The 15,939-nt window shown below is 42.7% G+C and overlaps 2 protein-coding genes across 6 annotated transcripts in view; one reads left to right on the plus strand and one right to left on the minus strand.

Moving 5' to 3' along the window:
- Nucleotides 1-441: 441 nt before the first annotated feature.
- MCOLN3 (mucolipin TRP cation channel 3) lies at nucleotides 442-14,674 on the minus strand. 4 transcript variants are annotated; one of them, XM_038144111.1, is made up of 14 exons: nucleotides 14,342-14,674; nucleotides 11,442-11,671; nucleotides 9,511-9,678; nucleotides 8,825-8,978; nucleotides 8,268-8,352; nucleotides 8,091-8,187; nucleotides 7,396-7,495; nucleotides 5,450-5,562; nucleotides 5,223-5,372; nucleotides 3,240-3,341; nucleotides 3,006-3,128; nucleotides 2,280-2,486; nucleotides 1,788-1,917; nucleotides 442-608 (listed from the first exon to the last, which is right to left on the minus strand). In XM_038144111.1, the coding sequence occupies exons 2-14, from the start codon at nucleotides 11,667-11,669 to the stop codon at nucleotides 589-591; spliced, it is 1,677 nt and encodes a 558-aa protein (XP_038000039.1). In that variant the 5' UTR covers nucleotides 11,670-11,671; nucleotides 14,342-14,674; the 3' UTR covers nucleotides 442-588. The 4 variants fall into 4 exon arrangements, 3 of the variants coding, with proteins under 3 accessions (XP_038000039.1, XP_038000040.1, XP_038000041.1); XM_038144112.1 differs by lacking the exon at nucleotides 14,342-14,674 and adding an exon at nucleotides 13,439-13,546; XM_038144113.1 differs by lacking the exon at nucleotides 14,342-14,674 and adding an exon at nucleotides 12,941-13,381.
- A 118-nt stretch (nucleotides 14,675-14,792) lies between these two features.
- DNAI3 (dynein axonemal intermediate chain 3) overlaps nucleotides 14,793-15,939 on the plus strand; it is a 32,782-nt gene continuing 31,635 nt past the window's right edge. For both annotated transcript variants that reach the window (XM_038144109.1, XM_038144110.1), the window contains exon 1: nucleotides 14,793-14,870. The gene's annotated coding sequence lies outside the window, so the exon portion shown is untranslated. The remainder of the gene's footprint in view (nucleotides 14,871-15,939) is intronic.

Raw genomic sequence — 15,939 nt, forward strand, 5'->3', positions numbered from 1 at the left:
GTGGTACTTGTGTTTAAAGAAATATTTATTTTATGCTTTCAGCTATATTTGAGTGGTTTGTGTATCAACTCAGTGTAATGACTCCAGAAACAAATTACACCAAATTTCATAGTATTTCTTTTTACTGTGAGTGCAAAAAACCAAAAAATGCTGAGGGCTCTAGTGAGCTTTCATTCCTTCAGTAACAGGTCAGCCACAGACAGATAATGCCTGCAGTACTAGGTTGGTGTTCAAAGCTGGAGTTGTCCGGCACTAGTTCTACTTATAGTTGAAAGTTACTACATTTAAATTCTACTCTTCTAATCCAGCCAAGTCTCTGAACACAGACAGGTTTTTATGCCCTTTGCATTCCAACACAATTTAAAAATAGAATAAAACTACTAAAAACCATCCACAACCCCCCTGAACTAGCAGTGAATGTCTAAACAAAAGGTCTGTAAGTTTAGCATAAACTTCTGCCATAGGCTTACACTGTTTTTTGAGAAAAGAAAATTAAGTCTTCAGAAATAAGGTTTTCCACCAACTCCATTGTCAAGTTCTTGCAATGTGTGCTGCTTTAAAGCCTCCATGATACACTCCCACAATCCATTAAATATGTCCACTACAACCTGTACAAGAGAGGAGGGGAAGTTGTCAGGTAGCTGCATCAAAATAATAGTTTCACTGTACAAGGAGCCTTAAAAATGCAACGGAACTATTAATAATAATTTGACATCCATTGACAAGAAACTGCTATGAACCACCAGAAAACATTCTGAATACAAGACTGCTCTCCTAGATGCCTGATCCCCACTGCACAATCAGTTGGAAAATTATTACATCCCCACCCTGACCCATCTTATATTGGCTTTCTTGTCTGGTTAAACTGAGAGGTGTGTGCAGAAAAGGAAATATTAATGTGTCCATGCCCTTTACCCAGGAGCAAGATGCCCTGCTCTGCTTCATCCCACAGTTTTATCTCCAGTAAGACACTCGGTCAGAACAGAGGCTGGCTCACAGCAGGCTTTGTCATCTCCTTGCTCCAAAATACATCCCCATCTCCTCCCTCTCATAAATATGTTCTATCGGGCATATAACAACACAGCCCACCAGAAAAGCCCAATACCAAGGAGTTGCACCTTTGATCTTTTAATCAAGAGGCAAATATTTTTCAGCTCCCCCACCAAAAGGCTCTTCAGCAAGGAAGACTCAGACTTGCTGCCAGCCAGGTTAAATATAAACCATGTGTCCTGCAATCAGTATTCCTGAAGAAACACAACTTCAAATAACTGAAGCATTTTCCCTCCATAATGGAAGTTAGGCAATGTTTTCCAAGTGCTGTGGTAGCATCTTAAACTGCATGCTGTCTTAAACCTTGACAAGCTGATTTTCTCCCCAAGTTTCAGGCCTGTTACCTGCACAAGGTGTGATTAAAAAGTGGATAAGAGGACACTGAAGGAGTTCTCTAAGTCCTGCCTGATGCAGTGAGTACAGGAAATGTTAATGCTTACACATTACACATATGAGGTTCCCAAGTTACTGTATATATTATTTTCTGTATAATTTTTCACATTAAGTGATTCTTAATTTGGAAGTTCCCCCACATTTTCTAAGAAAATTGTTGGCTGTAGACATTTTGCTGAAGTGCTCTGTTCATTAGAAATAGTTTGGGATTTTTGTATGGGTTTCTCACACACACACAACTTCCCCAAAAATGTAAGTATTTTTCATAAACATTGTACCAGGGACATTTTTAGCATGTTGCTTTTGTATATACCCTAATAGATAATTTTAATATAGATACATACCATTACAACAACAGAACAGAGATGCAGAACTTTCCTCCTCTAACCTGTACCTCCCAGAGTTTGGTGAGTCTTTGCACTGTGATATAAATCTCTGAAGTTCTGTCTCTGGAAAGCCATCTTGCTGGTAGTGCTAAAAATTAATAATTCGTTAAACCTTTAACAAGGCTAAAACCTACACAAACCCGAATTCTCCCCAGACCACTTTGACACTGCTCAAGTCTGAAATTAGAAGATTCATAGGACCTAATGTGAAAATACTTTTGTTTAGTTGATATTTAGCTTCCATTGGAGCAGAAAAACAGACAGACTTTTTAAGAAAAACAAAGTAGAGAGGGATTGAAAACCCTCCTGTCATCAATTTGCACCCTCAAAAGTAGTCATCATATTTATTCTTTAGATTGGCATTCACTGAAAGTTAAAATATTGAGGGAGATGACAGTTTTGATCGCACCAATCTTGCACTGTTATTCCAATTGAACAGTCTGTGCTTACCTTGACTGTTTCATATGTATCTGTAATGAGTGCAATGAAGAGACTCAGCACCATATAGATGAACAGACTGATGAAGGAATAGAGGTAGATCCTACTGAATAACCAAACCAAGTAACTTTTCTGCTGCATTTCTGCAAAGGTGGCAAACATGTCATCTCCATTGATCAATGAAAAAAGGCATTCAGAAACCATGTTCAGAGTGCGAAACTAGAGAGGAGGGAAGACAAGGACGTGTCACTGCTTCATTTGGACACAAAGACTGTACATAATAGGAAGAACATATACTGAGATGACTGGCTGCCTCAGATCTCTACCTACACCCAGGGGATGACAAGGTGCAAACAGGAAAACATCTGAGGAACAGTTTGTCACCTCCTATATGCATGCACATTCAATTCAGATAAACAAATTTCTTTTAAGAGGGATAAGCATAACGTCTCTGAAGTTTTAGTCGGATACCAGTGTTCTGCAAAATGGAAATTATTTCTTAAAATATCAGCATGTGATTGGGAGTCACGGCAGCTTCCACTTCTGACTTGGAGCTTTCATAACTTGAGGAAAGTCTGATTGAGTCATGGAAGTCAGACTCCTCAAACAGAGCAGCATCATGTTGAAGATGCACTATTTTTACATTAAGGGAAGCCTTGACATGGAGAACTAGAAAACAGCAGTAGTAATCTCTCATTCTGTTATTCAAGTTATCTTTTCCCATGGTCAGAATATTACCTTCACGTGGTATGGCCCCAGTACAATCCATCCACAGAAACAATAGCCCAGGTAGATCATAGCAGCACAGCAGCAGAACCTCATTACATTGGGTAATGCTGCTCGCAGTGTTAGGATGAGAAGCTGCACAAAGCAATGCAAACAGTTAGAATTCAACCAGAAACTTATTCCAGTCCTCTTATAGCAACAAACAGAATAAATACCAACAATATGAAGATCCCAGGAGATCCTTACATTATACTTCTGAAAGAAACCTAGGTAGCGAATGACTCCAAGCCACACAAGCATAGTAGATATTCCTAAGAGTATGCTGCAGACATCATAACTTGTCAGACTCTGAAAAAAAAGCAAGAGAAGAAGCAAAAAAATAATAAAGGAAAAAATTAATTATCGTAACAACTGACAGATTCTAAATTATGACTCTCATTATTACAAAGATTTGTTTAGAAACATTTTTCCTTTGGCAAACTCTACAAATTAGAAATTAGTTTGAGGCAATATACATTAGAGAGAGGTCCCACAAAAGAGCAGGGGCACTTTGAAGTGCAACTCATTTAATGAATTGCACATGTCTTTACACATGGCTGTTTGTAAAGCAGATTATAACAAGATGAGCTTTATTTGCAAGGCCAAGAGTGCAGGTGCACTGCAGAAGCAGAGACACCTTCCCTGTACCCAGCTCACCAAGATCTGCAGTGGCACTGCAAACATTTTTATGCTGCTTTCAGACTTGCAGCAACTGCTTCTGAAATCTGCACTGACAGATTCCTAAGAGCATCTTAGGAATCTCTGCATTGCATCCCAATGGACAGTGTAAACATGACCCAGAACAAATAAAGTTCTTCCACTAGTTAGGAAAACCTCTTTGTAAAAATTAGCATGACTTGTCAGCATTGCTCAGACAAATACTCAGGAGGATCTTGTTCTGTAGTTGGGAACTATGAGCTATATCATATATATGAGCTATCAAGGAGAAGACTAATTAGCTTCTAATGAATTCTATCTGAAACTTATATCTATTGGCACTTTGCTGTTTTTTCCACCTATAGATACTGGCCTGTTTTCATCCAAATTAGCATGTACTCTGTTCCTGAACTGCAGCTCTACTCTGACGTGGATCGTGACAGCTTATTTGAAAAGAAGCTTTCATTCATTTCTGTTTCTATACTCCTAAGAATAAAACATAAATAATAGATATTGGCAATGGATATTGGCTAATCTTTCCTATCAGCATAATTAATTTAGAGCTTGACAAGAAACAAATTTAGGATACTTTAATGTGAACTTCTTATTCAAACACTTTCATACAGTAACATGGAATAGGATCTTGTTATTATGGCCCACAAGGCTTGCAAAATGGACCGAAATTTTCGTAGAGAGGAGTTTTAGTAAAATACTCTTGCATATATAAATAGATGTATTTATAATGTAAGGTCCAGGAATCCCAAATGCAAGGTCTTATTCCAAACTTGTTCTCTTCTTTGCTTTTCCCAAAGCAAGATGGAGCTATCTCTTGTCTTGGCCAGCTTCCTCACAGCTTCTTTCTACTCTCAGTGAGTTTATAGGCCCTATGGTGAGACAGGGCAATTTGTACAGGGTGTTTGTGATAGTCAAGCTGTCAGCAGATGGATTTCAGACCCATCCTCTCATCACAAGTGTCCAAAGTTCACTATGTTGCAATGTCACACTTCAAAGTCTGCTACAGATTTTGTGACGAACATTATCTGAATATCAAAGTGCTTCAGGATAGCATAATAATTTTTCTTCCCTAATTCTGTAAAACGTAATGTTTTACAAGTTTTGAGTTTTGTCCATATCAAGTTTATTTTAGAAAGTGAAACCCCAGAACCTGCTGTGGCTGTTACATACATGCTGGAAAACAGAAGCTGAGAAAGCAGCAAAGTGATGTTTAAGGAGAGAGACTCTGTTAAACACTTGTAAACAGAGTTCCAAAAGTTAAATTCTAGATCTGAAGAAATTCATCAAATGAGCAAATATAAGTGAGGAAGGGAGGAAGTCAACAGTCAAACTTTCAGAGATTAATTACATGTTATTCTTCAGAGTCACAGGGAGCAAAGATAATTCAGCACTATAATATAGAGTGATATTAGGAGTTTGATAGACTTTTAAAATGCCATGCCACTCAGAAGCAAGTACTGCCAGCCTAAAGTCCTCTGAGAGATTTAAACCTAGGCTGGACAGAAACAGTTTTCCTACCTTAGCTTGTATCTCCATCTTTAGAGTTGATCCAATGATAGTTAGGACATCACTAACTATAATCAGGATGTACCATCCATTGACAAATTCCATTTGATCACTGAAAGATACTTCTTTCTTATAATAATACAGGAAAAAGCTTACAAATTCCTAGAGCAAAGGAGGAAAGAAAATAGTTAATCAGGCTTACACAAGACAAGGCTTTCCAGAGAAGGAGCTATACCCACCCTTTGGAGCCAAATTCCTTTAATCACCGATCGTGTGCAAAGGATCAATGAAGCCAGGCAAGTCAATATGACAAAAGCATCGAAGATCATCATGTAATGAGTGTTCTTCTGTACTGCAAGAACAAAAATGTGCATGCTTATAGTGCCTTTATTCTTGTCCATCAAGACCATCATTGAAGTAAAAATCAAGTTTTGATGTTAACTAAATTTATACAACCAAATTAAGAAAAATTATACTATTTTTTCTCACAAAAGTTCATCTGACATATTTTATGAGGGACACAAGTGCATCTGCACTGCAGATACCCCTTCAATAAATTTAGGAGGGTTGATACCACATCAAAAATATACCAAAGTGTGAGTGCTTCTTACAGCCTTGCAGGATTAGAGGTGAGAGTTAATCATTTTACAGGGACTGGAATGGCCTTTGGAGTCATAGAGCTGTTCAGAAATATTTTTTTTAAATCTTAGAGTCATTATTATATGTATCTTCTCTCTCAGATCAGTATTTGACAATCAATTTTTCTGTCGTAGGGCAGTGCAGATAACTTGTACTATTGCTCAGCTAGTCAAGATCAGCATTGAGTTAGACATGAGTTCTCCATCTCTTACATTCCTAAAATTTACATTCTTGATAATCTTATGTTAAACATTGCACCAAATATTTTTGTTTGTTTGTTTTTATACCTACCATACAGCTGAAAATAGGTGAGACAGTTGAAAGGTTTGATTTTTAACGCTAAAAGAATGGTGGTTTGAGAAAAAAAAAAAATCAAACAAGTAAATGCTAAATTTGCAAGAACATGCACCAATTCCACAAAATGGGCTGCTGCAATTCCAGCTGACTTCACGAACTGCACTACTCAGAAACAGCCCACCCAGTACTTCCTCGTTACACTGCGGCCATTCGAGTTGGTTTTGCCACGTAGTGCAGAACAGTTGTTATTGTGCAGCTGCAGCCGCTAGCTGCCCACCTTTGCCTGGGTTTCAGAAGGTCAGAGAGGGGCTCCGCGAGCTGGCTCCGTGTTTGAGGCACCCCCGGGCGCCCAACGCGCACCGCGGGCCCCGACAGCGCCGCCCGCTGGGCGCTGCTGGCACGGCAGCCGCCAGCCGGGGCGCCGGGGCTGAGCTCCGGGACGCGCCCCCCTCGGCCCCAATAACTCGTTTCAGTCTGGATCTTTACAAAAACACCATCTATCCTTCATTCCATAACACAGGCATAGCAACAGAGAAAGTGGCAAAGTAGAAAGAAGGACCTGGTTCATCCTTTTGCATAATGGAATCTAAAAGTCCTGGGAAGCTTCTGACTACCAAAGAGATTATTTTTGCTAATGAAAAGAGATGATGTTTTGACCAGGACAAATATCTACCAGCAAAGGTGGCTCACTCTTGTGAGTGACTATATAAGAAATTTAACTATTCTGTGCACCTCAGTTATAGCCAAATACACAGCAAATGGCATTTAAGCAACAGTAGGTAGTATTTCTAGCCATTCCACTCCAGCAAGTTTTACCAACAATGCTGCCTTATCTTTCCTGGTGCTAAGTCCTGAAATAAGAGTAAATTAGCTTCAACTTTCCACCACTATCATGTGTCCTGTTGCCTGGTGCTAGAACATTTCACAACTCTGCCTTAAGAAATGAGCAGCGTGTTCAGTAGCAAAAGAGAGAAGGATGCACAGTGAGGCGTTGAAAAAGTTTGGTTTGACATTATCAGTGGTGCAAGCCTTGAGAACTGCTACAGAAAGTAATGGTGTGGCTGGATTCCCAGGTTTTCAGATCAGGGGCTGAAGAACAACAATTTCTGAGAAAATCAGATTTAGAGTGCACATACTAGAGATTGTATGTCAATGATGCCTCACGTTTTCATAAAGAAAAAGGTTAACAAACATTGTGCTAGAGGACAAAATTTCAGCATGAAAATTTGAACATATTTATGTCACTTACTTGATCCAGAAACATGCCAGTCCTTACATTCCCTGATTGCTATGTCATTGTCTAGACTTATTTTAATTCTTCCACTGTGTGCTTTATTATCAAACACGATCTGTATTAAAAAAACAACAAATGAAGAAAAGATGCATCTCTTTATAAAGTTAAACAATTACATATGTAGCCCACTGTATTGCTAAGCCTGCAGAATAATTCTCCTAGGGGAGAAGTTACAAAACTTCTCTAAGCTTAAACTAATTCGAGTATCTTCAAATAAATGCTGTCAAAATGAAAGACCAATCTGCTGGACCACGTATTTGCCACAAATTGTTTGATCAACTAGTTACTAGGTGAAATTATTTGAAACTACGTTCTCATTCCTCCATCATATGAAAAAAACCTTTCCCAGAAGCATCTCTAAAGAGAAGAGATTTACACTTCCATTATACTTCAGATGGATTAGAGCACAAGGGGCTGTAAGCCAAGCAAGTACTTCAGGACCACATCAGGAGCACACAAAGCTTAACCTCCCACAGTGACAACTGCTGGTAATTTACAGGGTACACTAAGCCATAACAGAGTAATCCAGGCACCACTGACTCAGTGGTACTCAACACTCTTCGGAAAATACCTGTGCAGACTGCGTGCAGTAAACCAGCAAGTCATTTTCTGGTTTTGAACAGAAAGACACGTGGCAGGCTTCCACATACCCGCAGAGTGAAATCGTAACAGTCGGGGAGCTCGTGGTGACGAACGGTCTGGAGGTTGATTGCCTTCAGATTGAACATGAGCTGCACTGCCACCAGCCTGCAACAGAGCTTCAGCTTAGCCCTGCACAGGGAGAATGCACCAAAACCCCAACACAGGAGGTGTTCTTTCCTCCTCACCTGGGGAAATCCAGAGTGAAATTCAAATTGTGCTTTCCCATTGTTTTGTTGTCTAGTGAAGTCGTTGGCTCAATGTACAAGCAGTCTGGAATGGATAAGGACTCACAACAATATCTCATGGATTATCAGGTTCTTTAACTGTAATCTGCCCGTCCCACTCCCGAGGCTGTTATGAGCTGTTGACTACACCAGACAAGATAGCACACTTGAGTGAGGAGTCATCTGAGAAGCCAACTGACAAATACACTGGCTTCCTTGAACACCAGCCAAGTTACTCATCATGAATTCACAGGGATCGCTCCTGAAAGTTAGCCCCAAACACTTGTATTAGATGGTCACCAGTGCTAAAGGCCAATCCCTTCTTTGTGGCATTAGACATTGGAGGTGAGGACTAGAGGTTAGTTACACAGAACTTTTCTTACCAGTTTTGGCTGGTAGTAAATTCAATAGAGATTATGCGATAAGACTACACTGTACTGTAAAGTTTTAAAAAGAATTTATCAAAAATGTAGGTCCCATCCTCCCAAAGAACTGATAAAATTGATCAGGTTCATCACCAGTCACAATCTCTGGGTCTATATCAAAGGTGTCGTTTCCAGGACAGATGATTCCTCGCTTGTAGAACTGCTGACAAACAGCCAGAGGTGTCTCTTCTGCTCCCCTCTTCTCATAAGCATGATTTCCAACAGAGATGTTGGGCAGCTGGAGATACTAAAGTTCAAAACAAACAAACCAACTTAAATAGCAACAAAACTGTTAGTCTCTGAGAAAAAAAAAACAAAAACAAAAAAGCAAAACAAAACAATGAAACAAAGCAAAGCAAAAGTGTTTGGATTGCTTATAACCCATCTATTTTATTTAAAACATCACTTAAAGAACTGTGAAACCTAAACTACACAACAGCTGAGTCCTCAAATATCTTAAGATATTTGACAAAAACACTAAGTACAGGATTTGGATCTAGATACCTTTTTGCTTATTATGGTTTTCTCCTTACAATGCTTACTAGAAAGCCTAATTTGTTACTTACAAAGGATTCTGGTCAAAATCCGAGGAGTGCTTTTAGTGTAGAGCCAGTACACCGATTAGCTTTAAGGATGTTACCACACTATAGTGGTCTAGCAGTGTCAGAAAACCTGAGTTGATGTTTTAGTCTTAAGCAATTGACACAGAAGTTCAATTCAAGAAGGGGTACCCAGGCAAAGATCATCTATATTGTACATATTGCAGCAACAATTCCTACCTGGTTTATTGCAAAGAATATCTGGTCATAGACATCTGTTTGTGTGTATACAGCATAGGTATCATCCATTCTGTCCATATATCCTTTCAAGAACAGATGTTTGAATGCAACAGTGTTCTCTTCTTTGAAGGCAACCACCATTTGGTTGCTCAATCCAAAAACCACCAGCTGAAAAAGACATTTATATTTCCTGTTCAAAGAAAAAGTTGGCTTCTGGATTAACATAAGAACCTTGTTCTATGAACAGTCAGTCTCTGGCCTCACTGGTAGACACAGCAATTACATGCAGGCTGCTCCATTTCTCAGCTGCTGAAATGAAAGTTTGACTTTAGGGAAACAGTGGGTTTCACAATGTGTCTTTAACAAGTTTACAGCATCTTGGCCAGGGACTTGAATTTTTACAAAGAAAACGATACCATCTCAGGTTCGAGCTCCCTATATACTGTTACACATGCTTTGTTAGTTCGGCCTGGCGTCAATTGACTTGCCCTGGGGGAATATCATTGTTCCTCAGCCAAAAAGGCAGGAGACGAGACTTAACAAGACCCCACTTTGAAGTCCCTACTCCAGTGCACAAAAGGGAAATTGAGGACAAGTTTCAGTGAAAAGTGCTTTGAGAATAACTCACCAAAGCTGTGCGGGTAACACCTGAAGCTGGTAAAAAAATATATATTGCAAACATTCATGAAAAGTGAGCACAAAACTCTGTTAGCTACTATCTAGACTGGAAAAGGTTTCTAGAAGTACATGATGTATTGCATAGAAGTACATGGTGTATTGTATCTGGGAGCTCACAATCCTCTTGACTGTTGTTTCCAATCTGGTGTCAGGTGTATTGTGAAGAAACTCATCAGAGATAAGTCTGAATCAGTAGACTACAGATTTATGGCCACGGTGCAAACTGGATATGCAGGTTTTGATAAGGGTAACTCAGTTACAGAGATACTGAAATACTCTGTAGGCAAGCTCAGCCCACAGGAATACACCAGCAAACCAACACTGCACAGACTGAATTACCACAAGGCAGATTTTTCTCTGAAAAGGCGAAATCAGCATTTGTTTCTTTCTTATTTGGATTCTTTCATCATCAAATTTTACTTTTAGTTGCAAAATGGGAGAGATGACAATCAGAGAATGATGACACGTTTAAAAATGAAACAGTAAGAGACACAAACATGCTGCCAGATGCACAGCAGGAGAACTTTTCTGCAGTTTGTGCCATCATTCTTGCAAATGGAAAGAAAACATTCTTTTCTATACATGTATTGCCATAGCACTGGCACGACCACAAAGGAAAACACATGTGGGCAACTCTGAAGGATCATCTGAGGACTTAGAAAGGTTTTGTGAAAACTTTCTTCTGCCTTAACCACAGAATTTTGAGACAAACAATTGTGTTTTGAGCAGTAGATAAATGCGTTATATGAAATCTGTGGCGCAAGGCTGGGTGAGAGGAAGAATTTCTGAGGTTTTCTTCAATGTAAGAGTTTGTATGCCATATGCAAGTTATAAGCAAACAAAAAAAAATAGAAGTCACCAATTTCAGTTCTTATCACTGTGATTTGGAAACAGAAACGACTTCTCCTTCTCTCAAACGCAACAGTGAAGCGGGTATTGGGGTAACAGATGTGTAGGGATGCCATCCCTTGGGGGGGTGGGGGGGCAGGAATGGCAAAGAAAAAAAAAAGAAAAGTAAAAGATTGAGTTGAGCCCTTAAACATAGTTCCTTTCATCTGTACTGGAAGGCTATTTTTTTCAGTCCACAGTTTTATGAGGAAAATTAGGCCACCCGAAATCTTAACCACATATATGCAAATAAGATAATTTTGCAACCTGTCCTTTCCCTTTCTCTGTGCCACACCAGGAATAGCATGTCACCTGTATTCATCTGGCTTACCATAAGCTGCGTCCCTGCTTCCATAGGTACTCACCTGAACTGTAACCATTACTATTTTGAGTAACTGAATCCCAAGTTTCCAAGGCTTTCTGCCCCGGGCCCAAAATTTCTCACATGGGTTCATGAAGAAAAATTTTAACTTCCTTCTAAGCTGGTCTTCCAAAAGTGCCTCCTGTGATACTGATGAGTGTCGTTTGTAGCTGCAAAGGTTTTCATCGTCATGTGCACTGCAGCTGCTCACAGTCACTTCAGGATTCTCCATTTCTGAAAAGAAAAGTAGTCCTTGTCCGTTGAACAACCTGCAAGCATCAATCCAGTAGCAGCAGATCAGTCTGCACTAACAACCTGGACTCCAGAGCTGTTTATCTTCTGTGAAAGGCACTTTCACTTTACACTGAATTTCAGATCTTTCACATATTATCACACACGTTCTGCAGAACTCCAGGAAAAATATGGTCAAGTTCCTAAATTTACAGCTAGGCTGCCAGGACACTTATTTAATAGTGGAATTTCTGTCCTTTTGGACTTACAGGATCACTTCCTGAAAACTTCTTCCTGTCTCACTTGACAGCAACAGCATATGTGCAAGACATCCTGACTCAAGAGGAGCACCAAAAGCCTCTCATGACCATTCAATCCTCTGGAAAAATTATCTACTGCTCTAGCTGGTATTTTCCCCCACACCTACAAGCCTCTGTCCAGTCCCTGAAAGAAATGGAATTTTCAAGAGAGGCAGAGGTTTTCTTATACATCACTATTAGCACGGTTTACTCTTGGAAATGGAGCATGACAAATTGCAATTCAGATAAATCACCTGAGAGCATTAACTTGTCATTTGGCACGATTATGTCTTTTTCTTTTGCCATAAAAGACCCAATGCATGCCACCAGTGATAATGAACCAAACAAAAAGACCAAGAGGTAATTGAATCATGATTAGCCAGAGCCTCACATTTGACCTCAGTATGAGGGGAAAAGATTAGATGAGAACCTTATAAACATGTTTAGAGACATTGCTCTGCATAGTATTCAGCATGTTTACATTTTGACCTGTTACTAAATTCAACATTTTATAAGTGCTTTATAAATATTCACAAACATTTTATAAATGCTTTATAAAATACTATAGAACTAGCCAGGAATATTTTTTTCAGATGACATTAAGAGCAGAGAAGACAGCCTAGGCTATGAATAGAGGTGTGCCTTATTAGACAGTTTATTTTTGATTCCCAAAAGAATAGTTTTGTATATAACTCAAACAAAAAATCATCATCAAGATTGATTTTTACAAATGTCCAGTCATATCTCTGTGATGTGACTCTAGCAGCCTCTGCACACAGAACAACAGTCTGTTTCAGACATGATTCGAGACCTTCAATTTCCCCAGCTGTCAGGGAGTGCGAGAAAAGCTTGGAGTCAGCAGTGCAGCACTAAGAACAGGCCCATACAAGAGGCCAAAAAAGTTCGGCTCCTGTTTTATCAGACTTCCATTGTCCTACAGGATAGAGTACAGTCTGCTGTGGTTTCCACTCACCTTTCTCACAGCTGATCCAGCATTTCTAAAATTAAGCCCTACTCTGCCAATGCAATAGTCCTGTCAATATCAGTGCTAGATTTAAAACAAAAAAAAACCCCAAAAATAAAAACCCCCAAACACCAACAAACCCAAACCCACTTCTGGCCCCCACGGTGGGCTCTGGGCGCCGTTCCCACAGGCGCAGCCCCCTGCTCCCCCACAGCCCGGGCCGGGGTCTCGGCAGCCGGGGCGGGCACAGCGGGGGCGGTCACTGCGGCCCGGCCCGGGCCCTTCCTTCAGCCGCCCCCCCTTGCAGCCGCTGCCGGCGGCTCCCGGCACCGCGGGCTGCCGCAGCCTTGCGGATGGCTCAGGGGCCGAGGCGGGAGCCGCCCGCACCGCGCCCGCACCGCCTCCCCCGGCCAGGCCGGCAGCCGCTGGCCCTTCACCGCGGCACCCCAGAGGCGAAGCCTGGGCCCGGGGTGCACCCCCGCCTTCTCCCCGCTGCTAGAGGCGTACCTGCCGCCGGGACGGCTCCTGCCGCTCCCCGGCCTCCGGGGGCCACCGCCGCGGGGGCGGCCGTGCGAGCGCCGTGCCCGCAGCCGCCCCCGCTCCTCCCGGCTCCTCCCGGCTCCGCTCGGCTGCGCGGGAGAGCCGCGGCCTCCGCCGGCCCCCGGCTGGGCTGTGCCGAGCCGGGCTAGGCTCGGCTGTGCGGGGCCGTGCTGTGCCGTGCCGTGCCGGGCTGGGCTCGGCTGTGCGGGGCCGTGCCGTGCCGAGCCGGGCTAGGCTCGGCTGTGCGGGGCCGTGCCGTGCACACCGGCACACGCGGCCTCTGACACCTTGTGCCGCTCATCTCCCTCCGGCCGCACGTGACGGGCGGCTCTCCACACTGTAATACACTTCCTATAGGATGGTAATGCCTGCTCCAGATTTATTGACCTAGGCTTCTCCAACAGGGGAAGTAAAGCTGTTTTAAATAGCTGCGAAATAGCTGCGTTGCACCCATCATAAAAAATCCCCAAACAAATAAAAAAAGCCCCCAAGATCCCTTCCAGGTCACAGAACTGTAGTTATGAAGGGCAGCTAGTCGTACAGTGGATATGCTGAAGTCATTCCACTTATACACCATTAAGCTATTAAAGTTATTAACTGAACTTCAAAGAGAATGGACTCCTGCCTCCCGTCTGTGCCAGTCCCACTGCACTGTGAACATGATCCCTTTGGCATTGCTGCCTGACAAGAGGATAAACCTCGGGTTATAACTGTGCACAGTCTTCAGCTGCCTAATTTGTGCCACTGGTATAAAATGAGAAGGGAAGAGAAGGCCAAGACTAAAACAAGGAGAGTAGCAGGCATTTTGAGAAAGGGAACTTCCTGGCTGTACACATTGACAAGGAAGACAGAAGGGACCCTCCTGCTTACCATAAGAAGGGGTGGATGGACCTCAGAGTGGCACCAAGGACCAGCACCAGGTGCTCCGCAAAGGGAGAAAGATACTCCCGGGCTCCTTGCGTTTTACATTGCAGCAAGGCAAACTAAATTATTTTTACCCATCCAAAATAAAAAATATATAGATTACAAATCATCATATTAACAAACCGCATCGCATCGCCTCAATCCCAGCGGGACGCGGCTTCAGCTCTGCCCGGCAAGCACCGAGGCGATGCCTGGGCTGGGGTGCGCCGGTGGCCTGGCCGCAGAGGGGACTGCCGCCGCCTGTCGCCTACAGACCCCATCATGCCCCGCGCCCGAGAGTCTGGCCGGCGGCACGTCTCCCGCGCACAGCATGCTGGGATGAGTAGTTCTTGTCTGCCGCGTCTCCTCAAGCTGCCGCCGCGGGGGCGGGTTTGCAGAGCAGGGCGCTGATTGCCTGTCCGAGCCGTCAATCACCGCTGGCCCCGTCGCCATGACGACCGCGCCGCCGGGGCCGCGCCGGGCCGGGGCCGCGCAGGTAGGGGACAAAGGGCACGGAGGGGACCCGGCCGCGCTGTGGGAGCGGCGCGACATGCCCGACCCCCGAGCCCTCGGGCAGCAGCCGGCAGGGCACAGCCGCCGGCGCGGAGCCCGCGACTGCCCCTGCGGCCGAGCCGCCCCCGCCGCCCCTGCCCGCGGCACGGCCAGCGGGCCCGAGGCGGCGCCGCCCTCGCTGCCCCGCACGGGGTCCTGTACAGGCACCCAGATCTCGCAGCTCGGAGACGAGATGGTTATTTTTCTTACCTCTGCTTAAAGAAGTCTGATCTAATGTAAATTTTCACAATATAGCATTTCTGTTTCAAAAGTCACGACAGTGTAACATATGTTACTGTTTGGTTCCTGGCAGGACCATGTTATGACAACTTGTATGTCATACTTAGTAACTTTTTAAGTACCAACCCAATAGTTACAATATTTTAATATATTACCGAAACCAGCTGTACTGCCTCATACCAGAAGTTCTGTCCGGGTAAGATAATAGCAAAGTCATATTTCCACTCCTTTTTTTTTTTTTTTTTTTTTTTTTTATTTGTGGTTCAATTTCTACAGCCAGATGTATTATCATTATTTTTAGTAGCCCTCAATTTTTCATCTGTCAGTTTGTCCTGTTACATTCTGTGTGCTTCTGGCAGCTCTCCTGTCCACAGGCAGTATATTTTGAAATTCACACACTTATTGTGCAATGAAACACTTCTGCAGTCCTGTTGTTTGTTCCCAGTTGTTTGTTCCACATCCATAAGCTCATGTGATGCCAGCTCGATCTCGTGTTAGGACCATGAATCAGCATCTCCTGGTCACTTTCTCCATGTCTCTTGTGATTTCACTGACTTCTATCATATTTTCAGGCTAAAAATAATCCTAGTTTATTCCCAGTACAAAAATATGTTCCATATCATCAATCATCCTTGTTATACCTTCTCCAATTTTAATCAATTTCGCTTTGAGTAAAAGAAAGGCGAGAGTCAGAACACAGTATTAGCCAACATACTAATGAAGTTTTCCATTTTGTTCTCTTATGGCTTTCTTATTATTTCTTAACCTAACTT

Source organism: Motacilla alba, chromosome 8 (genome assembly GCF_015832195.1).
Source record: "Motacilla alba alba isolate MOTALB_02 chromosome 8, Motacilla_alba_V1.0_pri, whole genome shotgun sequence".
Classification (NCBI taxonomy): domain Eukaryota; kingdom Metazoa; phylum Chordata; class Aves; order Passeriformes; family Motacillidae; genus Motacilla; species Motacilla alba.

What these genes read in the sequence shown, in the direction of transcription:
- MCOLN3 (XM_038144111.1), bottom strand. Translation starts at nt 11,669, where the DNA reads ATGGAGAATCCTGAAGTGACTGTGAGCAGCTGCAGTGCACATGACGAT. An exon ending in CTGGCATGTTTCTGGATCAA is followed by an intron (nt 5,563 to 7,395) that starts GTAAGTGACATA and finishes TTGTTCTTGCAG; the next exon opens with TACAGAAGAACACTCATTAC. An exon ending in AGATGGAGATACAAGCTAAG is followed by an intron (nt 3,342 to 5,222) that starts GTAGGAAAACTG and finishes CTTTTTTTTCAG; the next exon opens with AGTCTGACAAGTTATGATGT.